Genomic DNA, 27,112 nt, shown 5'->3' on the forward strand with positions numbered 1-27,112 from the left:
TTTGATTATTTAAAAAACTTTAGGCATATAGGTGGGTGGGTAGTGATATTTCATTGTGATTTTAGTTTGTATTTTCTGATGATTAATGGAATTGAGCACCTTTTTTTTTTCTTTTTTTTAAAGATTTTATTTTTTCCTTTTTCTCCCCAAAGCCCCCTGGTACATAGTTGTATGTTCTTCGCTGTGGGTCCTTCTAGTTGTGGTATGTGGGACGCTGCCTCAGTGTGGTTTGATGAGCAGTGCCATGTCTGCACCCAGGACTCAAACCAATGAAACACTGGGCTGCCTGCGGCAGAGGGCGAGAACTTAACCACTTGGCCACGGGGCCGGCCCCTTGAGTACCTTTTAAGGTGTTTGTTGATCATCGACCATGTTCTATCTTTCGTGTGGTGCCTTTTCAAGTCATTTACCCCTTTTTTTTGGTGGTTGTTTTGAATTGCATTTTCTGTCTTTCATAATGATTTTTGCAAGTTGCTGATGCACTATGGATATGAGCCCTTTTTGAATATATCTTCTCGCCTTTCATATGTTGCTTTTTTATTTCTTGATGGTGACTATTAATGAATAAAAGTTCTTAATTTTAATTTAGTCAAATTTACCACTACTTTCCTTTAAAGTTAGAACTTCTGGTGTCTTAAGACACATGAGGGCGTTCTATTTTATCTTCTAGCTTTATTGTTTGGCCTATGATGCTGGGATTTATAATCCTTCTTGAATTGATTTCTGTGTGTACTCTGAGGTCGGAGTAAAGAATTTTTATACCATGTGTATATCCAGGTGATCTGCTCATTAAGAACATGTTTTCCTCATTGCTCAAGATTGGCATCTTTGTCTTAGATGAAAATTGGGCCCCTTTATGGACTCTTTATTCTACTTCACTAACCTATTTATCTATCCTTTTATCAGTAACGTAGTGTCTTAATTACTATAGCTTTGTAATACTTCCTGATCCCTGGTAGAGTGAGTCTTCTCATGTTGTTCTTCAAAAGTGTCTTAGTTATTCTCGGGTCTTTGCTTTTTCATATAAATTTTAGAATCAACTTGTTAAAATTCTGCACACCTGTAACTTTTGATTGAGATTGCATTGACTCTACAGATTAATATAAGGGGTACTGACATCTTCGCAATATTCAGTCTTCCATATGTTCTTCCATTTAAATAGGTTTTCTTCAGTTTTCTCAGTAATGATGTCTAGTTTTCTCATTGAGTTCTTGCAGATCTTTTGTTAGATTTAATCCTGGGTTTTGATTTTTTTTTACTGCTCTTACATAGTATCATTTTTAATATTTCATTTTGTTTGCTGATATTTACAAATATAGTTTATATTTTATGTATCAACCCTGTAGACAGTAAGTTGCTAAATTAATTTTTTAAACAACTCTTTGAGGTATAATATTTGTATAAAAAACTGTACCAATTTAAAACATATAATTTGATAAGTTTTGAAAGATGTATAAACCTGTAAAATTATTACCACAATCAAGAAACAGAGCAGTTCTTAGTGTGTTTTTACAGTGCATCCCTCATTCACACCCCCATATAGAAAGATATAGATGTATCTTTGTGCCTTGTGCCTGGCTTCTTTCACTCAGCATGATGATTTTGAGATTCATTTATATTATTATGTTTAGTGTGTGTTTCTTTTTAGTAGGTTTTTTTTTTAAATTGGATAGTATTCACTTGGGTCCCTATACCACTGTTTGTTTATTGTTCATCTGTTGATGTACGTTTGGTATGTTTCAAGTTTTTGATTAATAAGGATAAAGGTGCTATGAAGAAAGATCATGGAAGGTTTTTCTGTGGACATATGTTTTCCGTTCTTTTGAGTTTCTAGGATTGGATAGTTGGGAGCTTAACTTAGGTAAATGTTTAACTTTTTCAGAAACTATTAAGTAATTTCACATTCCTGCCAGCAGTATTTAAATGTTCTAGTTGTTCATCATGCTCTCCAATACTTGATATTTACAACTTTAAGTTTAGTCATTCTAACGAGTAGGTGGTTGGTATCGCATTAGTGTAGCTTCTTTTGTCAAGTGTCTATTCAAATTTTTGTCCATTTTTAAATTGAGTTTTTCCTATTAATGGATTGTAAGGATTCTTTTTATATTTTGGATACAAGTAATTTGTCAGAAATGTGTAACGTTATAAGTTTTAAATTTTGTTAAGATCCACCTTTTCAACTTTTCTTTTTTGGATGTAGGTTTTTGTATCTTATTTAAGGAATCTTTGCATACTCAAAGGTTGCAAAGATTTTCATCTATGTTTTCTAGAAGTTTTAGACTTTTAGCATTAACATGTAGGTCTAAATTCTATTTCAATGTAATTTTTGTATATGGCATGAAGTGTTAGTTGATACTTACTTCTTTTGCTTCCATTGAGATATCCACTTATTCTAGCAACACTTGTTGAAAAGACTCTCCTTTCCCCATTGAATTGCCTTGACGTCTTTTTAAAAAATCAGTGGACCATAGGTGTGTGAGAGTATATGTGGACTTTTTGTTCTATTTCATTGATGTATACGTCTGTCCTTTCACCAGTAACACACTGATTTGATTGCTGTAGTTTTAGACTAAATATTGAAATCAAATAGTATAAATCTTCCAATGTTCTTTTTTAAAATATTTGTTCTAGCCATTCTAGGTTATTTGTAGTTGCATGTAAATTTTAGAGTCACCTTGTTAATTTCTATTAAAAACTCACTGGAATTTTTTTCTGGGATTATGTTGATTCTATATATCAATATGGGGAGAATTGACATCTTAATGATATTGAGTGTTCCAATCCATGAACAGGGCATATCTGTCTATTTATTTAGGTCTTCTTTAATTTTTCTCAGCACTGTTTTACAGTTTTCAGTGTGCAGATCTTGCTCATATTTTAATAAATTTACCCCTTAGTATTTCGTGTTTTTGTATGCTAATGTAAAAGTTGCACTTTCACTCTTTTTCCAATTATTCGTTGCCAGTATTTTGAAATATTATTGAATTTTTTAATATTATCCTTTGTCCTGGGACCTTGCTCAATTTATTTATTAGTTCGAGAAGCTTTTTGGTAGATTCTTTAGGATTTTCTTCTTATTAGATATTTTCTTCTTATAGACCTCCCTTTCCAATCTGCATGCCTTTTATTTCTTTCATTTGTCTTATTGCACTGCCTTGGACCTTTGAAAAATGTGAATATAAGTAGTGAGAGCAGACCTCCTTGCCTTACTCTCAATCTAAGGGAAACCCCATTCAGTTTTTAACCATTAATTATGATGTGGGTTTTCATAAATGCACTTTGTTAGATTGAGGAATTTTTCTTCTCTTCCTAGTTTGCTGAGAATCTTTGTCATAGATGGATGTTGAATTTTGTCTGTTGGATTTTCTGGATCTATTGTCATGAGAATGTGATTTTTCTTCTCTATTTTCTTAATTTGGTGAATTACATTGGTTTTTCCGTGTTACACCATCTTGCTTTCGGGGAATAAATCTCACCTGGTCATAATATATTATTTTTTATATATTGTTGGATTTGATTTGCTAATATTTTGTTAATGATTTTTGCATCTAAATGCATAAGTAATATTTATCTATGTAATATTTATCTAATATGTGTCTGTAGCTTTGTTTTTCACTGGTTTTTGTATACTGGTCTTATAGAATGACTTGGGAAGCTGTTAGTCCCTCCTTCCCTATTTTATGAAAAAGTTTGCGTAGAATTGGTGTTATTTCTTCCTTAAATGTGTGGTAGAATTCACCAGTGAAATGTCTGGGCCTGAGTTTTTTGTGGGTAGGTGAGTAATTAATAAATTTAGTTTCTCTAATAAATATAGGGATATTAAGATTTTCTATTTATTCTTGTGTCATATTTGATAATTTGTGTCTCTTAAGGAATTTTTCCATTTCATCTAAGTTGTTGAGTTTACTGGCATGAAGTTTTTCTTAATAATCTATAATTATCCCTTTAATATTTGTAGGATTTATAGTGATGGCCTCTCTTTCAATCCTGATATTGATAATTTGTCTATTCCCTTTCTCCTTAATTTTCCTTCCCTGAGGTTTATCAATTTCATGATCTTTTCAAAGAACTAGCTTTTGGTTACACTGAGTTTTAAAGCTTGTACATATTCCAGTTCACTGGGTTCTGTTCTTTTCTAATATCCTTGAGTAGTTCCTTGGGCAGATACGTGTTTAAGAGAAGTGAAGGACACTGTCTGGATCCTTAACATAGATAGAACTATTTCATGTAGCAGTAGGTATTTGTTGTGTTTTGTTTCCACAGTTTTTTTCTCTGTCATTGCTGTTATGTTGTATTCTAATTAATTACCTGTAATATCTCTCTCCCAACACTGTAAGATCTTTGAGAAAGGGTCTTGTGTATTTTCATATTATGCTCTTAGAGGCAGAAAAATTTTTGACTCAATATTATAAAACTAATGAGAAAAAACTACGTGAATACTGAGATCTAGTTAGAAAATTTGTGGCTCACAGGACTATGGCCAGCAGTTTTGAAATTATGTGCATACTATCATTGGGCAAATTTGTTCATTTTACTTTTGTGAATTATAAATGTGAGAAGCAGATACTCGTAAAATCTAATGAAATCTCTTCCTTTAAGGCTATTTAGAAAAACTTTGTGGAATTTAACCATTCCGTTTATTTAAAATCAAACTTATTCTTGAATATTGCTCTTTCTACCCAAAAGGATGTGTGTGTTTATAATTAATCCTTTACTCAAGGTAGTAACTTAACTATTTTTACTTTTCTGTTTTAACCTATCTATTCTTCCCTTTGCTTTAAGCTATTTTCGAGAGAGAAGAACTGTTACTACCTCAACTGGAAAATCGGTGACGCAGCAAAGTGAGTCTTAGCATTTAAAATCTCTGTAAATTAGCACTCATTTGATAGTTTTAAATGTGTTCCAATTGTGATTGAGACGGCAGCCCACCTGCGGAATAGGGACTAGTGGGAGTAACTGTCTGCTAGGGTTCACAGTACTTCAGATACTTTTAAAGGTGAGTGAATAAAAGACAGCAATCTACACTCAGACTCCGGGAAATGTGCACGTGCTAATGTAAAAAGATTCGTTTGTACAGGCTTCATTTATCGTTAGCCACAGTTGAAGGCATTTAACTAAATTAAGTGGTTTCTGACAGTCTGAGCTACAGGACATAGATTTATGGAGAGTAATTTTGCTGTGGTAACAGAAAAGGGGTGATGCTGTTTCTTTGGTAAATTGACCATTGACAGAGGCTTTTCTTTCCTTTTGAAAATTCTGCATATACAAGTTCAGGAACATTCTTCTTGACAAAAAAATGACGAACACTGAACCTTTAAAAAAAATTGCTGCAGAAGAAAATGCAAGTGCTGAGAATTCTTTTCTATAGAGCAGTCTAATTCAAAGATGGTGGAAATGCTTTTGAAATAAATTATTTACAGGTGTGTTAGTAGCTATGGTATTAGAGGGATTATATTAAGTGGATTCTTGTATTTCGACTGATATTTAGCTGGTATGTTGGTGAACTTTTAATAATTGGTTATTGAAAATTATGTTTGAATTAAGCTTAATTTTCTGCTGTTAATACTGTTCTCTCATTTAGCACTTAACATTATAAATGGCACCACTACACTTTCCATTGTGTGTGGGGAGTGTGCTTGATTATATTAATTTGGATTTTAGAGGCTAGCAAGGCCATATATGATATGTCACACTTTAATAAACAGTAATATTTCTTGATTGTGAAGTGAGGGGTGTATAAAGTGAGTGCTACATCAAGAAGACCATGGGGAGAGTTGATTTAGGTGTTAGAATTATGGACATAATTTTAGACTCTCAGAGGATAAAGCTGAAGTTGTGATTTTTGCTATGAAATAAACACATGACTGTTTTTTAAACAGTATTTCACATTATTTACATCTTTCCATTCTCATCCTATAATTTCCCCCAAAAGATTCAAATGAGGAGAATTCATCTTCCATATTTCCTTATGGAGAGACCTTTCTCTTCCAGAAACTAGAAAATTCCAAGGTTAGTCCCATACATTTTAATTTTTTTCCATGTTCAATTCTTTGCTCTTCTGCCTATATTTGCCTCTTCATTTTCCTATAAGCTGTTTGAAGAATGTGATATACTGAAGAATGAAATTTCTAGTCGGTAAAATTCTGTTCAGTAAAATCACGGTAACTTATAACTTTAAATATACATCATAAAAACACATTTTCAATTCAATTTCAGGAATACAGGCAGTGGGTTTTTAGAATATGCCACAAGATAAATTACTTTTAAAAAAAGACAAAAAAGATGTCCATCAAAAACAAAAACAAAACTCTGTAGATTTTGTTTTGCCTTATGCCCAAATACAGACTTCTAACTATTCTTAATTATTCAATTTATCACTCAGTCTTTCCTCTCCAGTACTTGTGCTTTTTTGCTATTTTATTTTTTGGTCTTGATAAAAGAGAAGTTTGAAGACAAAAAGAAAGCGGGAAAGTAAAAGTAAATGAATTTTGTTCTTGATTAGCATCTTCCGTTTTTCTTAGTTGAAATGATATTAATGATTTAAATAACGTATTGAAAAAGGTATCAAAACACCACTATTTAATATAGTTTCCCTAGTTAAATTGCTTTTACTGAAAATTTAAGCAAGTAGACATTTGTTTAGTGAAATGAAACCCAGATTTTGTGGATCTTTGTAGAGTAATGCTACACTGAAAAAAAAGTGTATTTTTTATTTATAGAAGAAGTCTATAAAGAATGAATTTTGGACTCATGAAGAAACATTGAAAGGGGAAACAACTACTGGAAGAAACGCTTTTTTGGTCCAATCGAGGTATGAAGTCATGATCAGTGATGATTAATTCTTTTGAATAAATGTTATACAATGTTGACCTCTTGCTTATATTTCTAAGAAAATACTTTACATTGGTATGTTCAAATCTTTTCTTTCTAAATGTTCGACAACAGAATTCATTTTAGTAATTGAATTTAGAGTCTGTAAATCGAGTATATAGTGATATTCTATAGCAGGTTATTTTTGTCTTTTCCTAATTGAAACCACCCTCCCCTCCCCAAAGTGGCAAATATGTGGTGACTGTGATTGCACTTTAAAGATGAGGTTATGTTAATGTGAAGAAGAAAGGGCAGTAAAAAAAGTGTCACTGTGTGAAGTGCAGAGTTTGTACAAATGGAATGTGTCTTTCTTATTAGAAGTTCAGCATCGACAAGTGGCTTGATGACTGTCCAGTTACTTGGATCATACATGAAAGTAAACAGAGTTTGAGAGGCACCAACTTAAATTTTATTTTTCTCTCAGCTTTGTTAGGACTTGGTGTCCTGCATCATTACCAAACATTCATTTTATTCATTTATTTTATTCATTCTATTTTATCCTCCATTTTCCAAGGCTAACACTGTTGGAGGTTTCCTTAAGTTGAAACTTAATAATTGAGTGTCTTCAGTAAGCATTTGCTATACACCTATTACAGTGCAAATGTGGAAGGGGCCAGGTTAAGTCATTCTTTAAGAAAGTAGTGGTTTTTGGAGCACAATATCCAGAAGGATGTAATTTGACCCCTAGGCATATCTGTTTCATTGATTAGCAAAAACGTCTTTGTGATGAGTTTTATTGTACGTAAATGGCTGAGTGAATCTATTTGTCATTCCTTAAATCTATAACAATGTGCTTGGCTATTAATGAATGCATTCCAGTCAATATTGCACATTACACAGCTTTTCCTTTCTGAGTGTACCCTGGGCCTTTCTTGTTTACTAGCTTTGTGGTGCAGTTTTTCCTCATCAGTGTTGCAAAATAATACTAAAGCTCTCACCAGTTAGGTGTATTCTCTGTTTTATTACATTTTGCTGGAATGTAGACTCCTTGGCGTCAGTTAGTGGAGAGCCAGAGAAGGGGCAAGAAGAGGAAGTAAGATCTCCAGAAAGATGAGTTAGTGGTTCATGATGTTGCCCAGGGGCAAGAGATTGCGCTGGCCACTTAATACTGCTGGTGAAGATGTTGAAATTGTGAAGCAAAGAATACAGTCAGTCTCCATCCTTACCACCTGCACCCACCCCCCCAAATAAACAGATGAGTTTAAATGATACATAAGAAAAAATATACTACTTGAAGTAGTATTCATGTATGTCTTAGGGTCATTTAGTTTTTCTGGAAGAGTTCTAAAAATTATCAGATGGGTTAACTACACTCTAAGATCTTCCTAGCCTTAACTTTCTGTGATTGGTTGTCTATAAATTTAAAATGTAACTGAGGGCTTAAATGACATATAGCACTTTGAAATGTTCAAACCTTCCTTTTCCATTTAGCATATATGATAACAGGAAGGAGCATCTAAGTGAAGACAAAGTGGAAGATATTTGGATACCTCGAGAGGACAAAACCAATTTTCCGATAGAGACTGCTTCTGAGTCAGAATATTCAACCGTAGAAGAATGCTTTCAGAGTTTGAGAAGAAAAAATTCGAAGGCGTCTAAATCTAGGACTCAAAAAGCATTGAACTCAGACCCTGTTAACAGGCATAGTTATCCATCAAGCTCAACAAGTGGAAATACTGACTCATCAATCATTTCCTCAACGGCAATATCTCCCTATGCCTGTTTTTACGGATCGTCTGCAAGGAAGGTTAAATCGGGATGGCTGGACAAACTCTGTCCGCAAGGGTATGTATTTATTCATCTTTTTTTTCCATAAATGGCATACTTTTGAAACTTTGATTTTATCCATTTCTAAACCTGCTAGGTTGCTGCTACTCCCTGCCCCCTACTCATGCAGACGGATACAGTTTTTCAGGACTTTCAATACACTTCGCAAATGCTCTTCATAAGGAGGGACATGTGCCGTGTGCTGGGTGGAATGCTGGGTTAAGGTTCTGAATAGGAAATTAAAACTAGAAGTTATGATTTCATATCCAGATCCTTCATGTTAGTTTCTGACTTTGCACCAAAATGCACTATCCTGTGTCCCAATTTGTAGCAAAGAAGAACAACACAGATTGAGTTAGTATTACTTGGCCCACACTGTTCAGCTTTTGCTGATATAATAACAGTGTTCTGTTTGGGAAGACAAGGCTTTTTGTCGTTAGGGAAAAGAATGGCATTGTTAGCTTTGGGGCTTCACTATTATTGATATATTGTTTTGATTTTTGTATGCTGCATGGAAGGCCAGAGTCACTTGAATATTATACTTTTAAAACAAATTTATCATTACTGTTTGAAATTTCTGTCCCTTAAGCATTTTACAGTATTAAAAAATCTTTGGGAAAGGATTATGTTTAATTAGAATTGATTTCTGGCATCCTGGTTTTTAGATGTCTTTTTGAAATATTTACTCAAAATGTTCCTCATGAATTATTTAGTTATTTAAACCTCTCCCTGTTTAAGTAGTTATGTGGTGAGTCCATTCAATGTGCCGATTTTCTCTAGTGTTCCCCCCCAAAATGTGCATCATTTCTAGAAAGCCTTGGTGTGACCTAAAATAAATTTTATTAGTAAAAAAATGACCAGAAGAAGCAACAGTTGACTAGTGGGAGCAGGAATTACATTTCTTAAGAAAGCCAGCAAAACCCCCAACACTTTTATGATTGGTAATTATATAGTTAATACTTTATACGATTGCATACTTTTAGCAAATTAGATGTTGAGTAAACTGAAGTAGAGTACTTCTTAGTATCAGCTATTTTGTTTGCTTTCTGATTATATTAGGATGACGAATTAGCCAACTGTGTCTACTCTTCATCAGTCGTTGGTAGTATTGGTAGTCAAATAGCAAAGGTATGAGTCAGCACTCAGATATACACACTGGGGGAATGAAACAGTGAGCTTGAATATTCTCAAATGTTTCATTTCTGTAAAATTAAAGTTTAGGGAGATCCTAGTGCTCTCTCAAATTATCACCGGAAGGTTTATCGTCAGAGCCCCGAGCAGCTGTGGTTTCCTGTATGATCTCCGGTTGTATCTCACCCTTTACAGGGTCCTTATGCTCCAGGCGCACTGAGAAAGCCTCACCATTATTAGTGAAGGTGGGACAGTTAGAGCATTTTCATTCTCTTTTTATCAGAACTCAGACTTTCCATCTATTCTATTCTGAACCTGCCTAAGGTTAGATGCTGCAAGTTTCCTAGATTTATATTTTTCCATTGTAGGGGAAATAATTGAGTTTTCTGGCTTAAAAGTTTTTCTCCTGGATACCAGGATGGATGGATATAGGAAAGTACCCAAAAGAATTTGTTCTATCGCCGAGAAATTTAAAAACTCCCTCTACATGATTAAATTGCTATTACTTGAGAGAAATATGTGTAACTAGCCAAAAACATGTATTTAGTAGACCAAAAGTTGAATCCGAATTTTTGCTTTTCCTAATTAGAGTCTGTAGGCTATTGTGAGGGTGTTTAAGATGCTCATTAAATAGACATAGTGATAACTCCCCATTCCTTATGTGAGGTTACTGAGGTTTGTTTAGCTCCTGGTCACATGTCTCTTTGGTGCAGATAGCACTGATTCAGGTGGCATTCTGAATTTCATAGAGGAGATATTAGCAAACTTTTTCTTTAAAGCGTCAGATAATAAATATTTTAATCTTTAAGCCATATGATCTCTGTTGTAGATCAGCAATTCAGCAGTTGTAGCATGAAAAGCAGTCATAGATAATATGTACACCAATGAATGAGGCTGTGTTTCAATAAACTTTATTTATAAACACAGATAACAGGCCAGATTTGGTCTGTGGGCCATAGAGAAATAAAATAGATTAGATGGTCGGCTAAAATCTTATACCAGCTTCCTTCATCTCCCATGGGCCCCAAATATAAAATTGTAATCTGATAGATCACAAAATAAACTACTTTCTATTATTCTGTTACGTGTACACATAATAAGAAGCAGGAGCTCTCTTAGGGACCTTTGTATTTGTTCTTCTTTCCGCCTGGAAGGCTCTTACCCAGAGAGCAACTTCACTTGTTCCTTACCTCCATCAGGTTCTTACTCCAGTGTCTCTGTTGCATTGAGGCCTGAACTCCAAATTTAAAGTGATCACTGCCACTCTCCCCCACCACCCCATCTCTCCCTCCATTGCCTTATTTTTCTTTGCAGGGCTCATATGCTAGATGATTGATTTATTTGATGTATGCTTCATGAAGACAGTCATCACATTGGCTTTTGTTTGCACAGTATCCTCAGCAGCCAGAAAGTTGGCTGGCATGTGGTAGATACTTAGTTTTTGTTGTTGAATGAAGCAGTAGAAAACCTAGAGTTTAACATACTTTTTTCTTTTAATTTTTCCAAAACAGCTAGTTTTTTTTTTTATTTATAGGGATTTTGTGATAAAAACTGAACTCTAGACACCATATTGGTTGAAAATCGGCAGGTGCCATTGATAGCACTGGTATACATTAACAGAGCAGGGGGCTCGCAGTGTTCTTTTTGTTAGTCTGTTTCCCCTTAAGGTCACTTACATGTGTTGTCAAAACACAGTTTACAGACAAATAGCCGCAGTCAGTTATCCTTCTCCAAATAGTATTTGAAACTGTCCTCAGTCATGAGTGACATTAAACAAAGTAATCAAATTCATAATCTGGATTTATTTCATATGATTGTCTGTTTGCTTTTGAAATGGAAATGCCAGTTCTGAATCAATGCACACTATGCGAAAACTGCTCAACATTTAGTTAGAAAATCATTAACATCGTGCAGCTAAAGAAATACTGAAACATTTCCAGTTGAGCTTAAAGTACGAAAATCTATTTAAATATTCGAATGATCTAATTATAATATAGCCTGATACTGTTGCTTTAAAAAAATGTGTGGAAGAAACGATAAAAGGTTGAACTTGGGTCTGTCATTAGTGTTTTAAACAGGTCAAGCAGTTGAAAAACTTAATAAATGGTACTGTTTAAAAAAACTCACTGAGTTTTGAGGATAAAAAACCAAGTCTCGCCCTGCCCTCCTTTCCTAGCTGTAGCTCATAAGCTCAAGCTATTCAGCAAATCTGAGTAGATGTTAATGTGAAAGACTGGATATAATTTTTTCCAGCATTTCCCAAATTTGTAACTCAGAAGAATCTCGCGAGTTGCTGTAAAGAAAAGAGAACATGGTTGAAGGTGCTGTACTCCTTTTAGGAGATGCACATATTGAAATATCCTAGAATATCTGCAGTGTGGTAACCCTTTTGATTTTAGTAACTTGCTGTTTTCTAGGATGTTTGTTCAGCATAATGCACTGAGCATATTTATAAAAACTGATGTATCTTGAGGAATTCATATTTTACTTGACAAGATGTTTTATGACTTTATTTCTTACTCAGCTAAATTCCTCTCTTTAAAAAAAATTACTAATTTTTTAACCATGGTGAAGAATTGTGTGGTAGTGTGAGCCTAAGCCTAACTCAACAATTTGAATACATAATATGCTTAAGAATTTATAGAGGAATACAAGATGAGCAAGACGTGTGTGTTGTTTGTCTTGTTTGTATCGTCCATTTAGGACAGAAAAAAGAGGCCGATAAAAATAAACCCAAAAGACAGAATGTGATAATTGGTACAGAAAGGTCCACAGAGTACAGAATTGTGAGGTTACAGAGAGGTTGAGAAAACATTTCTTCAAGGACCTTCTGGGGAGGAGAAGTAGCAGTTCAATTGGCCTTTGGAAAATGGATAAGATTTTAACCAGCAGTTTTAGATGAAAGACTTTTCTGGCTAGAGGGAGTGAAAAGGCACTGACGTAGGTGATGTCTGGAGATTCTGAAGTTAATGAGATGGAGAGCAGAGGTTAGATGGGGTTATTTCCTGGAAGATGCTGGTGAATTGCATGCTCAGGTTGAACAGAGAACTAGAGGAAATGAAAAAGCCAATGGTCAAATACCAAGAAAAGGTCAAATCCCAGACAGTGGTTGGGAGTCAGATCACCCAGAGGCCAGTAGCCCATGACTTAGTGGGAGACCAGAGCTTAGACTGTTGGTCCTTTGTCAGTGACTGATTTCCCAGCCAGGGCCCGGAGTCTCCAAGCAGTTCCCCACCCTCATAGTCAAGTGCGTGAGCACCTCAAGTCTTCTGGGAATGCTGTCCGTGGCTGGCCTTTCAGGGAAAAGCAAATGTAGTGGAAAGTTGGCAAGTCTCTATCTGACTAAGGTGTTCTGGATCAATCACTTTGTTGAACTTAAAATTGAGTATTAAATCTCTGTTAGTAAGTATCTTTTTATAGTAGCAAACTAGCTGGCCATTTCTCAAATCATACATCACTTGTAAAGACTGTGCCAAGCAAATAGAAAACTTCAATATTTTATTTGTAGTTTGAGAGGGAAAAACTCTTAGTTTTAGTGTTTATTAAAATAACATGGCTCATTTCTTTGTCAGTCTGGCTGCAGAGAAGTGAATCAGGCGTTGGAATCAGACAGACTCAAATTAGAGTTGTCAAGCTATCGTTCATTTGCTGTGTCACTCGGTGCCTCAGACCCTCCATTTCCCACATGTAAGTGTAAGGTCAAGACTTCCTCTGTGGCATCAGTTGGAAAAGTAGATAACATTGGGCCTGACACTTAATCAGGGCTCAATAAACCTCAGTTTTTTTCCTCTTCAGAAGAGCATCATTTTATTTCAGGTGACTTGATAATTTTACTGAAAGTGAGTTCTAGTCAGTTCTTAATCGTGGCAATTATAAGGTAAAGAAATCATATGTTTGCATTAAACTTTCAAAATTAAGTTTTTTGGTGGCTATAAAAGCACATAGTTTAAAGTGTCAGAAAGTTCTGTTGTGGCTTATTGAAAAAAACCCAACTCCCCCCCCTTATCACAAGAAGAGGCTAATTTCAAGTCCTTTAGTAGTTTCTTTTGATATTTACTTTGTATGTCTTAATTATTTTTATGCCGATTCTTTCTGACTTTTCAGTGTTAGAAATTAACTATTGACGTACTACCATGGAATGTAATGTTTATTCATTTTCACCACAGTTCCTCTGAGCCCCCTTGCTAGCATAGACACAGTTCATGTCTCATCGTCCTTTTAATATACTTAGATAAAATATTTAGGTTATATCTGTATTTAGTCTTATAGTCTTATGATTGAGTAAATGCTGTTCATATTTAAGCTATATAGCATATTATGATTAATTTTTCTTTCATTTGCAGCATTTAGTTACCTTTGGAATTAATAATTGCTTATTTGTTTTTGGTTTGCTTAGGTTTTTATGTACTTATTCATTTATCCCAAAATTCTGCCTTAGAACTGTAAATCTGTGATGTATCCAAAATGCACGCATGTATCAATTTCATCATCCTACAGCCTCCCAAGAAAACTTTAGTTTGTATTTTCTAACTGCCTTTTGTTTTTTGTTATCCTATTTTAATGCAGAAAGCACTTTCTTACCTTTGATCTTTTTATAGCATACTGTTATTGTTCCACGGACACAATGTATTCTCTGTGTTTTTTGAAGCTTTCTTTTCTTGTAGAGTTTGTTTCTTTAAATTTTTTTGGGGGGGTAGGGTCCTTCCTCCTCTTTTACATTGGAGATGTTTTCCTCAAATGTTTTGTCAATGTTGGGCTGTTCATTTTAGAGTGAGATGCTACAAAGCTGATTGGAACAGCCTCTGATGGGTCTTGCTTTCTGTTTCTTGTAAGACTATAGTATGGCTAGGCCTTTCCTGATATGTTTCCTTGGAGACTCCTCATGCCAGTATCTTTTAAATAAATCTCCTTCTTGAGAGTGATAAAACTGGTAAACAGCTTTTTGGGAGCTTGGTAGGGAAAGTGGACTTTGATTATAAATATTTATGATGTAGACTTTTATTTGCTTCTACTGTTTTTAATTCTGTCCCCTACCTTCAGCCACCTCTGAGTCTCCCTCAGACACCCTGTTTGATCTTCTCCAGTGAATAAAACTCGACTGTTCCATTGAGGAAGAGGAGGGGCAGTTTTCCAGCAGTGTGAAGTGAGGGAGGAATTCTGGGATGGAGTGGCAGGCGTTCAAGTTTATCTCTTCAGTTGCCTTTCAACAAATCCTCCTATTCTCTGCACCCCCCTCTCCTTCATAAACACTTCTAGAATTACTTGGTATCTCTGTCTTCTGAGACTTTCTGAGATTTTTTTGGGTAAACTGGGTTTTCTCTCAATTTGGTCTCTTGTAGGCTTGGCAGTTAGAACTTTGAAGCTTTCCTGTCAGTCCCTATCCCGTCTTCTGCTTTCTCGGTTTCTAAATACTGTTACTATTGTGTACTTCTCTGGTAATGTTGATTTGTAGGTATTTGTTTATTTTTTGTTTTTTAATCCTTTGAGGTTTTGGAAGGAGTAGAGATAAATGCAGACTTTTAATCAATCATCTTAACTAGAAGCTGATTTCATGTTGGTTTATTTATTTTTACAGAATATGACTCCATAAAATAAAGAGGTGTAAATCTTTTTTTTTCTTTTTCTTTTTTTTGCTGGGATAGATTCACCCTGAGCTAACATCTGTTGCCAATCTTCCTTTTATTTTGTTCTCCCCAAAGCCCCAGTGCATGGTTGTATATCCTAGCTGTAAGTCCTTCTGGTGAGCCCCTGCCACCGCAAGGCTACTGACAGAAGAGTCGTGTGGTTCCCCACCCAGGAGCTGAACCTGGGCTGTTGAAGCGGAGCGAGCATGCTGAACCTTAACCTCTAGGCCATCAGGGCTGGCTTGAGGTGTGAATCTTTCATGTCACGTAAGCACTAGGCTCTTTGTAAATATTGTTGAAATTGGTAATCACACGCTAAAATTCATGATTTATGATTGACTCCCAAAAGTCCTTTTAGCACTTGGAATTTTAGATTAAATTACATTTGTTTTCTCTGATTTAAACGGTTATGTATAGCAGACCTGAAAGCTGGGATTTCAGACATTTTGTTTTACTTTTGTTTTTTGGGCCCAACTCATTTTGATTCATAAAATCTTGGAAACTCTCATTTTGACTTGCTTAAAAGTAAGAAAATGCACTTTAAAGTAGAAAGGTGCTGGTATTTCATAGAAATATTATAGTAATTCTTTGGATCTATAGCTACAGAATGCTTCATAATTAATATTGTATCATTTAAAAACCTCCTACTTAAAAGAGTAATTAGATAAAGTAGATAATTAGATAAATAAAAATGAGTAATTAGATAAATAAAAATCTATACTTTTACAAATTGTAGTCAATATTGAGTCTAATTAGGGTTAGAGCAGAGGATAAGATAAAATATGCATATAATTCTTTAGGGTTATGTAAACAAGGCAGATGAATCTGGAACAGCATGTTGATGATATCTCTTCCTTAGATTTTATTTAGAATGACTGAGAAGTATGTTTGTGATGACTTAAATACCATGATTAAGAAAAGCCATAAATTTGTCTTAGTTCTTTTGAGGTTCATTCCAGTTGTGTGATATTTAAAGACAGCAATTTGGCAGCCTCTGCCACCTTAAATTAATATCATTGGTTAGCATGCTTGTTCGATTTTGGGATTTTTTTTTTTTTAAATCTAAATGACGTAATCTTTTTAAGAAAAAATCCCTGCTAGCACTTAGGAATGAAATTAAACAGGAGTGCCTCTGTGTTAGTACTTTGTAAGTAGAGATTTAATTGTTTGTATATAGACTGTTGTTCAAAAGGAATTTTTAGGATACACAATCTTGAGACAACAAAAACTGACACCAGGTGGTGAGGCTGTATTTATGAAAGCGGTTGAAACTTTACACCACCTGCCCCAGCAGAGCTCAAGGGAAGAGTTCATAGAAATCCGTTCAGTAACACTGCACAAGCCTTATAAATTATTCTAAAAAAGCTTCTCAAAGAAGTGTTTCCCTTCAGAACCCTAAAAACGAAATAGGATAAAACCTAGGCTAACCTGTCTGCATTACCTTTTTCCTAAAGGAATTCTGAAGCACTTCGCAAAGTTGAACTCCCGTATAAAATGAGTAGAGGTCAAATGTTATCACTGCCTAAAGGGATGTCTAGGATGCCTTGCTATAAAATCTGCTGGAATCTGTCTTGTGTAGTATTGAAGTGCGTAGACTTTGAGACAAGACCGCCTGGATTTGATTCAGAGATATGCTCTTTACTGGTTGTGTGACTTGGGCAAATTATTTAACCTACCAGTGCCTCTGTGTCTTCATCTGTAAAATGGGAATAATAATATTCGTTGTCTCATATGGTTGTTTGGAGGATTAAATGAATTAATCTTTGTACATGGCTTGCAACAGTGCCTAGAACAAAGCACTAGCTAAGTGTTTGCTGTTTTTATTGACAAGATTATTCAACTAGTTAAGTGTTTGCTGTTTTTTTGCCAAGATTATTCTGCCAAATAAGTTCTTTATCGACCAAGGCTTTAAAATCTTTTCTCTGTGTAATAATTCATCATTATTTCTATCTAATTTGTGTCATGTGATAGTAGGAACGCAGGCAGGGGTGACATTTTATACCTTGCCTTTTTGTTTTTAAACATTTACTAAACAAACATTAAATGAAATTTAAAGGAAATAGATGACTTATGTCAGAGAAGACTTTTAAAGTCCTTTAGCAACCTCTAATTGTGTGTAGTAGATTAATTTTACATAATTCCAGCGGAATTAGTTCAAGTGGCTGCAGTGAGTCCAAGAGGTTGGAAAAACATGTAAGTTCTAAACCTTTTTTCACTCTGTACTTTGGCAGCTTTTGAAACTGTGAATTTAATTCTGAGTTTTCAGTCTTCCTGCCTTCTGCTAACTTTTCTTTTAAAAAATGCTGATTATTTGTGTGCTGGTCATTTGAGGTTTATTTGTGTGTCATTTTGCTTTGTTGCTAAAGGGACTGTGCTTAATCATGTCACTCATTCACCTGACGGGTTCTTATTGAGTGCCATATTTGTCTGTGTGTTAGTTGCTGGTTGTATAGAAGAGAAGGAAGCATTCTTGGACTTTGTCCTTGAAAGCATAAGGGCTGATGTGGGAGATGGACTTTAAGCAAGTAAACAAGTATATGTAATTGGAGATTAAGAGATAGGAGGATAAGGAGAGGGTGCTCAGAGAGAGTAACTGTGATCTGCTTGGGGTTGGCTCATCAGGGAAGGAATGTCTATGTAGGCGGTTTGGGTGGAACACTGAAAGATAAGGAGTAGTTAGTTAGCAAAGGGAATTGACAGTAATGGAAGGTCCTAAGGCCTCTATCTAACCATAGATGTTGATTATTTTTATTCTAAAATAGAAGATTCTATGTCCTCCTGAGCTCTGTCTTACCACCATTCATAATGTAAGGTGGGTGGTACCTCCAAAAATCTTGAATTACAGAATTACTGTTGAGATTGTGTGGGAAGATGTGTTCTTACTTGCCTTTCAGTATGACAGACATCAGCATGAAGTGAGTGCAAAGTGATTTGTTCAATGTATAATTAATTGTGTATAATGTATAATTATTGTGTGTTTGCTTAATATTTCTTTACCTTTTAACTTCTAATGCTGGCAATTTGAAGAACCCTGGGACCAGTGAAAGAGGTGAAAACCAGATGTCTGAAACACTATTAGACGTTGCAATGTTAAGAAAGCATGTTACAGACCAAGAGATGTTAAAGAGAAGCAGAAAGATGAGGGAATAAGATGGAAAGAGAGCTGAGCAGTAGCTGTGGTTAATGGTGTTAAGGGCTTTGCATGTTCTTGTTACATTATCATTAATTTGATGCTTATATGTGAAAATATTGTCTGCATTGGTGAACTTCGAAATTTTTCTCCATTTGATCAGATTTGCTCTAATTTTATCTTAAGCAGAATAAATTGGCTAATGATCCCTGAGGAAGGCTCACCATATTTCACTTGAAAATAGATGTTTGGTACGCAGGAAACAGTCCGGAAGACAAGTTCCCCACACTTCCTGAAGTTCTTTTTCTGTCTTTAAATCTTCTGAAAACCACAGAAAGTTATACCAATTCCTTATCTTAAACATATTAGAAATTTGCAAAAGGAAAATGTAGACAGGTTTGCTATTTATCTATTTGTTTAGATGTGACTTTTTTTTTTAAACAAGGAGGTAGTTTCCGTATGTTATTTGTGTTAAAGGCCAAAAGCATCCAGACTGTATCCGTCCAAACCAAGAGCCTTGTAGAGAATAGGATGTTCAAAACGTCTGGGATTGTCTGATTTCAGGGAGGGGGACTGAAACAGAGCAAAGCAAAACGCTCACAAGCCGAAGTAGAAATGATTCTTCACTTTTCCCTTACATAGTCAGAAGAAATGTTTTTCTCTTTTAAGCATAAATAGAAAACATGTGATTACATTATTTTGCTTTGTTTCTTCTGTCAGTAGCCATTTTAAACTGCATTTGCCTTTCATATGATTCTTTTCTGAAAAATGTTAATGTTTCAATGAATTTTGGATGAATGCAAATGATTCTATATATTTAGACAGGGCTTTTTCAGCTTATTTGACCAAAATTAAATAATTTATGTAAATCCAATTGGCAAAGCTTTGTTATTTTAGCAAAATATTATTTATACTCCAAAGCAAAAATTAAGGTAAAATAAGATAAATATAATAAACTTAATGAGGAACCAAAGTTTATATTATCTTCATTAAAGGATTATCTCCATTAAGGGACGTGGGTGCAATGATAGTGTTTCTGATCACACTGTTTTGCACCCAACTTTACAAATGTGGATGACAACATTGTTAACAATACCATTTTCTTAAATACCTAGGTCAACTGATCAGAAAGTGTCATTGTACTTATTTTTTTCCTTTGTACCATTGCCAAAACTATACATTGTCATAGCCTTTTTCTAGACTGTTTAACAGCAAAGGGGAATCTACTTAACACAGTTATATTACAGATGTATTTAAAATCCAAATTCATGGTACTTAAATGTGAAATAACAATTTCATGTGTTTTACAGAAAACGCATGTTTCAGAAGAGATGGGTGAAATTTGATGGCCTTAGCATTTCTTATTACAATAATGAGAAGGTAAGAACATTTGCAGTTTTCAAAGATTGCTTTGTGCATACTAAGTGTACTTCAGGAAACTAAGCAAGCGATTTGGTTTTTGAGAATAGAGGTTGGATTGTCAACATGAAAAGAATTTGCACAGGATAAAACACTCTTTTCATAATGTAACCTTTACTTGACACATAAAATTGGGATTTTTTTTAACTTACATATCTAACAATTATTTATGGAGTATCTTCTACAAACTGCAGGAATTGCTGTGAGTAATATACAGTTGAATAAGAAATTGTCTTTATTCTAGAGAGCACTCAGGAATGTTGACAAAATGACACAACTACTAGAAAGTGGCAAAGCAAGGAGAAGTTAGTTTGTGCTCTGGAAGGGGTTGTGAAAGAAACAAGGAAGGCTTCTTGCCTGAGATTTTATTTGCCATCGTCTTGAAGAAAGAGGAATGATTGTACATAGAGAACTTGCCAAGAGCAGGACCTGATAGCGGAGGGAACAGTGAGATGCTCGCATGGGAAATCAGTTGTACCACGTATGGTAGGATTGAGTAGTTTCTCTGATTGGGAAATAAGAGTATGTGAAGGAGACTTGTGGGAGACGAAGCTGGGAAAGTTGTTTGGAGTTAGACCTCGTTGAAAATCTTGTTGTGAAAGTAGTTACAATATATTCTCTAGGTGATTAAGTCTTAATGCCATGATACTGTTTTGATTGTGTCTTTCTCATTAGATATGAGAATGTCTTTATTCTTAGGAGATGTAGGCTGAAATATTTAGAAGTGAAGTGTCATTATATTTGCAAATACTTTTCAAATGTTATGTCTCTCTCTCTCTCTATATACAGTAGGCCCTCCGTATCCACAGGGCATAGATCTAAGATCCCCAGTGGATGCCTGAAACTGAAGATACTACCAAACCGTATAGATACTGTTTTTTCCTATACATACATACCTATGATAAAGTTTAATTTATAAATTAGGCACAGTAAGAGATTATCAATAACTAATAATAAAGTAGATTTTGGGGCCATTGTTAAGTAAAATAAAGGTTTCTTGAACACAAGCACTGAAATGCCATGACAGTCGATCTAACAACTGAGACAGCTACTCAGTGACTAACAGGTGGGTAGTGTATACAGTGTGCATATGCTGGACAACGGGATGATTCACGACCCGGGTGGGACACAGCCAGCCCGCACGAGATTTCATCATGCCACTCAGAATTGTGTGCAATTTAAAACTTAGGAATTGTTTATTTCTGAAATTTTCCTTTAATATTTTTGGACTGTGGTTGACTCCAGGTAACTGAAACCGAGGAAAGGGAAACTGCAGATAAGGGGAGACTACTGTATTTATATTTGCCAGTATATGTATTTGCACACATGCGTAATTAGGTAAAACAAAAACTGAAGGTGTTAACAGTTGTCAAATCGAGGTGGAGGATATATGGGTGTTCATTGTACTAATCTTTCAACTTCTCTGAGTTTGATAATTTCCTTAATTAAAAGTTAGAACTAATAAATAGACCATATTTTTAGTTAATTAAAATCAGATAATCTTCTAGTCTTAATTATATACGTTTTCTTAAAATATGCATTTAACCTGTAACCACATTCTCTTATTTTATAGCTTATAGTCTGACATTATTTTCTCATTATTTAGAGATTTCCACTGCCTGTTATTGGTGATATTTGTGGCTTGCATAGAGATTTAGACTCTCTTTCATATATTGATTCTTCAGTGCTGCAGGGGAGAAGAGTGTATATGTTTTTAGACAGAAAGACAGACACATTGCAACAGAACACAGCCTGCACACAATACCAAGAATAATAGAAGGTTTAGAGGAGTGTTGTTTGGTTTCACTTTGCAGTGATCCAGCAAAGCATCAAATAGGTTTAAACATATCTCTTTGAGGTTTGCAAGCTGGCGGGATGAATATTTTTTAAAAGCTAGTTTTCTGCGTTAACTACTGTTTTGAGTTTGCCTGTCCGTTTTAATGTTGAGACCGTTTCTCTGCCTGGGGTGGGTTCATTGTAGTCTGTGTGTGTGATGGACTTTGACCCCTAGTTTTCTTAAGCACCTGTGCCCTTCTCTGGTTGGATTGAAAGGGGGAGGAAGACTATTCAGGAGTGAGACAGGCTTCCATGCCATGAGGCTCTGTTGGTGGTGGTCTCCTTATCCCCATTTGGGAGAGAGAATTTCTAGCGTATGTGTCCAGTTGATCTCACTCTGTTTGTCGTTTAAAAGCTCATCTTCACTGCAGTGAGATGAATGCCTGTTACATTTTTAGATATTGATGCAATAAAAATGATCCACTCTTGGTTTGAAATTGAGATAAAAAGTTCATATTGAAATGAATTATTACAAATCATGTAGTTTAACATCAACTTTTTCTTTTTAATTCAGTAGTTGTTTTCGGTGGCATTTCATCCCCTACCATGATTGGTTTCATCTTGGCAAAAAACAAAACCACTGGGATGGGTGTTTCCTGAAGGGAGACACAATTTCTGATGTGACCCTTCTGGCAAGGTGGTGGATCAGTGGACTAGGAAGAGGGGATTTCAGAGCTAGTGAACAGAAGGCACCGGTGTGCCCACAGCTACCGTCTCAGCTGGGTGTGCAGTTTTTTGTTTTTTGTTGTTTTGCTCAGGAAGATTAGCCCTGAGCTAATGTCTGTTGTCAGTCTTCCTCTATTTTGTATGTGGGATGCCGCCACAGTGTGGCTTGATGAGTGGTGTGTAGATCTGTGCCTGGGATCCAAACTCACGAATCCGGGTTGCTGAAGCAGAGCACATGAACTTAACCACTACACCACTGGGCCGGCCCTGATGGGTGTGCAGTTTTAGTGGTCACATGCACCAAGTAGTTGGGTCTTTCAGTGTTTAAATATGCACTGAGGAACGTGTGGTGGGGCTTTCCAGAGAAAATGTGCAGAGTTGTCTGTTTCCCTAGTTTTCTTCCACTTTCCTCAATGCTGCGCAGTCATGTCTCTGCAAGGACTTTTTCACTGTATTACTGAAAATGGCATCATCCAAGTAGCCTTGGTATCTTCTCACCTGTCAACAAGTCTGACTCATCCCCATTCTCACTCAGCTGTGGGCAGCATTGCCCTGTGGTCATTTCCTTGTCTGAACATGGTAGATAAATGGCAAACTTGAACTAGATATCTATGTTCCAGGCTCAAGGGATGCTTTCAAATTTCTTTCCTTAAGGAAAATTTTATACTCTGAAAAATGCAGTCATTTTGAGCCTGTTGTCATAGAGTAGTTTTTTTTTTTTTTTCTGTATTGTCTTTATCATGTATTGTTAGAAGAAAAATGTAAGCCAGGTCTACAATGTTAAAAATTACGAGATTTGTCTTGGGGTGTTATAATAGGTTATAAATGAGTCATTAGAGAAACTACAACTTCCTGAAGTGAAAGTGACATAGTATTTAGCTTGTTAAGTACATTTTGATCACTTCTGGGGAATTGATTTATTTTTCTGTTCCTCTTCCGTAAGTACTTACCTGTTAAATGTAATATCATTATTATAAGCATGTAGGTGAGTTGTTACTTTTTTAAAGAATTTTTTTTAATCTCTTAAAGGGGTCTAGCTAGAGGAAGGAGAATCTCTTTTTTTTGTTCCTGCTTCTTTTCCTGCAATGCTGCTTCATTTTTCTCTATTGAACAATGGGTTAATGGTAACATTTTATTCAACAAATAGTTAATTATCTCACTAGAGATGTATTTTTATATGGTCCTCTAATTCTTAGGCAAACTAAAATTTGAGAATGGATCACCCCGGGGATAAGGTGTAAATGTTTTTAGACATTCTAAACGTTTGACTGTCTGATCTCACTCACTATAGACTCACAGCTAGGGAGGCCATTGCACTGTCCCCAAGGCGCTCTGCCTCTTCTTGTGCCTGAGGTTGCCTCACAGTGGGAGACATGCTCCCCCTCCTCTCAATTCCTAGAGCACTCGGTGATCTAGCATTATGAGTATTGCCATTGTAACCCTCCTGTATTTCTTGAGTTTCCTCTGTTAAGCCAATCATGTAGTGTATTTCTTTGCAATGACCTTTTTTGGCAATCTCATTGAGCATGTCTTTTTCTGTATTTTCATCTCCGTGTTTTTGCTCTTCCTTCTGAATCTCTCTAGCCATTGCTATCCATTAAAATTCTGTGCAAACTTCAAGACCCATCTTCTCCTCCTCCCTGAATCCTTTCTTTGTTTTCTCCAAATATGACATTGAGGCATATGCAGGAAAGGGAAAATAAGCTGAAATCAGGAGAGTGTGCAGCAAATCAGGCATTAGTTTATCAGAGTGTAGGCTATATAAGTCAGTGGAAATGTTAAAAAAAATGAATTTATAAAAATACTAAAAATGAGCTGTCAGAGTTTGTATATAATTTTGATCAACTGGCCATAGAATTCATTCATTCAGAAAATGTTTAGATGATGCCAATTATATGAAAGGTGATGAGGAAGATAGACATAGGACCCGCAGTTCATCTGGGGAGAATATATTAATCAAATGATTACACAGTAAATATAAAATTCACCATTAACTTATAGTTAGTTATTGCTGGAGAGGAGAAGTACAGGTTGCTTTTAGCTTAAAGTAGCATTATCTCCCTGGGTGAGGATGAGGGTGGTTATCCTGAGAGAAGAGGCTGATCAGAAGCCTTTCTTCAGGAGTGTATATTCATGCTAAAATATGAAAGATGTAGAGCCAGTAACTATGCGAAATGGCTATGCTGTTCCTTGCAGAACAAACAGTATGCAGAGGCACTGGATTGAGCAGAACCACAATATGTTCAGAGAACCTCAAGAAGGCTGATGTGACTAGAAAGAGTCAGGGAGTGGCCAGGAACAAGTTGACACTGTAACTATGGGGAGCGTCCCAAGTTATGTGGGTGCAAAAGATCAGCCCAAGTCAAAGACTATTCTATTGAAGACTAATTGACTAGAAGAGCGATATTTTAATGGACAGATATAGAGGGAGAAGGTATGTTTTCAGGAGATAATTCAGTCTTAAAGTTTGAGGTGTTTATGGGGTAGTCATATGCACTATTGATGGCTCAAAATATGGGAGTGGAGTTGACTGACATGGATAAGGAAGGGAGAAAGGGACAGATTTTAGAATTCTCCACATAAATTTGGCAGTTGAAATAGTAAGAGATTTTCTTTCTTAGCAAGAGAAGATAAAACAAAAAAAAATGAAAAATAAGAAAAAGTTATTTTATAATTACTTGTTTCTTGCTATTCCTCTCCTTTTTTATGAGGTTGCCTATTCATCTTCTTAAATCATAGTTCAAATATTGTTTTCAATTTTGGCTGCATGGGAGGACGTAGGAGAGCCTTTGTGGCCTTGGTCTTTATGACGGCGTTAAAGAATGGATAGGATTTTGATGGGTATATAAAGTCAGGGATGGGAGATTGGAGCAGAGGCAGTGGAGGAGAAGAAACTGTCAGATAACTGAGAGGGAATGCCATGATGGTACAGTATATCTCCTCAACTAGCAGAACGTAAACCTCCCAGTAGAATGCTGTGTTGCCGTCACTTGTCCCTTGCCTATCTGCTATGTGTGGCAGGAGTTTACTACTGGGAGGGATGTGACTTGGCACTTGTTCTGTACGTGGAACGGTTTAGTACATACTTCTCCTCACCAGTTGTTTCAGATACTTGGGACATGCTCAAAAGTGAGAGTTGCTGTGGATAATGCTATGGAAGGGAAGAGCAGAAGAAATCCCTTAAGGAAGTGTCCAAACTCTTTTGATATTGAAGACCTTCCATAATATGGCCTTGATGTTTGTTTTTAGCCTCATTCCTTTTGACTCCACACTGTGGCTCCTCTTGCTTCTCTACTTTACACCTCCATTATTCAATCTTTCTATCTAGATGCCCCCCAACCCACTTATCTGTTTGGTTAAACTTAAGGGTTCCTAAAGTCAGGCTCAGATGCCGCCATGTCTATGAAAAGACCTCTGACTTCTTTTAAGGAGAATTGAGAATTCCCATCCCATGGTTTGTACTCAGTTTTAGACTGTTCTCTCCTTACATTAGCTGTTTTTTCATTCTGAGGCTCCTAGAATGTATAAATACTCTTTGAATTTTCTTTCCAACCCAGGACCCAGTAAATATTACACCCTTACTAAATAGTTGAAATTGTGGGGTGGTCATTATGCCAGTAGTTTAGGAGGTCCGAGAAAATGAAGACTGAGAAAGTGATCAAGAGACTAAACAATGACTTCCTTGAGCACAATTGTAATATGTGTATGCCAATTGCAAACAGCCAAATCCATCTTTCTTTACTCTTTACTCCTTAGGGAATAAAAAATAAAGTGCTGCACTTGTGAGGTTAGGATCTTCGTCTTCAGAGCATTGAGCAATATGGTTAATTGGTATAATCCAACAGTCTAGTTTCTTAGGTATATTCTTGTGGTTCACAGTATGTAATAGCTGTAGTTTTGAAATGGTTCAGTTACAGTACCTGTTATGGCCAGCAGATGCCTGCAAACACCATACAATCATTTTGACCAGATTGTTTTAAAGAACATGCTGCTGTTTTTTGAACTGTATTATTGCTGGTCTAGTACAATTGATTTTATTTGATTTTTTTGCCTTTTAATTCCAGATGAAGAGAAAATTGAAAAGACATCTCACTTGAAAGGAGCATTTAATATTTTCCCTTCTGGGGCATTGTGTGTATGAGGATATATGCTATTTGTGTGTCATTTTAAAAATTTAGATCAAAACTGTGAAAGAGAAGCACTTGTAAATATTGTCCCATTTTTTGATAAGATCAAGAGAATTTCATTTTAATCTGTCTTTTTTATGTATCTTTTTCTTTTTACTGATATAGGAGAAGTATTCAAAAGGAATAATTCCCCTTTCTGCTGTATCTACGGTACGTGTTCAAGGAGACAATAAATTTGAAGTTGTTACAACACAAAGAACTTTTGTTTTTAGAGTAGAAAAAGAAGGTAAGATATTTCTTTATCCCTGTAAAAAAATTTACATTTATGTCTGACCAATCAGAAGATTAATAAGCCAGTTAAGCCGGAAATGTCAAGAAGTCTTTAAATATGTGACTTTTAAATAATTTACGTTTTATATTAATTTTTTGAAAGCCATAAATACGTTGACAAGTCATTTGTTTGTCCACTGTTTTTGCTTGTGACAGATACTTAGTGAGAGTCTACTAACTGCCATGGACTTCTAAATTCTGGGGATACAGCA

General features: G+C 35.6%; 1 protein-coding gene across 10 annotated transcripts in view; it reads left to right on the forward strand.

Annotated features, from left to right (window-relative positions):
* ARAP2 (ArfGAP with RhoGAP domain, ankyrin repeat and PH domain 2) overlaps positions 1 to 27,112 on the forward strand; it is a 173,438-nt gene that overhangs the window by 20,124 nt on the left and 126,202 nt on the right. For 8 of the 10 annotated variants that reach the window (XM_070506079.1, XM_070506080.1, XM_070506072.1 and 5 more), the window contains 6 exons: positions 4,783 to 4,841; positions 5,933 to 6,009; positions 6,720 to 6,811; positions 8,302 to 8,655; positions 19,833 to 19,902; positions 26,736 to 26,856. In XM_070506079.1, the coding sequence (XP_070362180.1) occupies positions 4,783 to 4,841; positions 5,933 to 6,009; positions 6,720 to 6,811; positions 8,302 to 8,655; positions 19,833 to 19,902; positions 26,736 to 26,856 (773 nt within the window). The remainder of the gene's footprint in view (positions 1 to 4,782; positions 4,842 to 5,932; positions 6,010 to 6,719; positions 6,812 to 8,301; positions 8,656 to 19,832; positions 19,903 to 26,735; positions 26,857 to 27,112) is intronic. The other 2 variants (XM_070506075.1, XM_070506076.1) reach the window with 1 other exon arrangement.

This window comes from Equus asinus, chromosome 3 (assembly GCF_041296235.1).
Source record: "Equus asinus isolate D_3611 breed Donkey chromosome 3, EquAss-T2T_v2, whole genome shotgun sequence".
NCBI classification, from domain to species: Eukaryota; Metazoa; Chordata; class Mammalia; order Perissodactyla; family Equidae; genus Equus; species Equus asinus.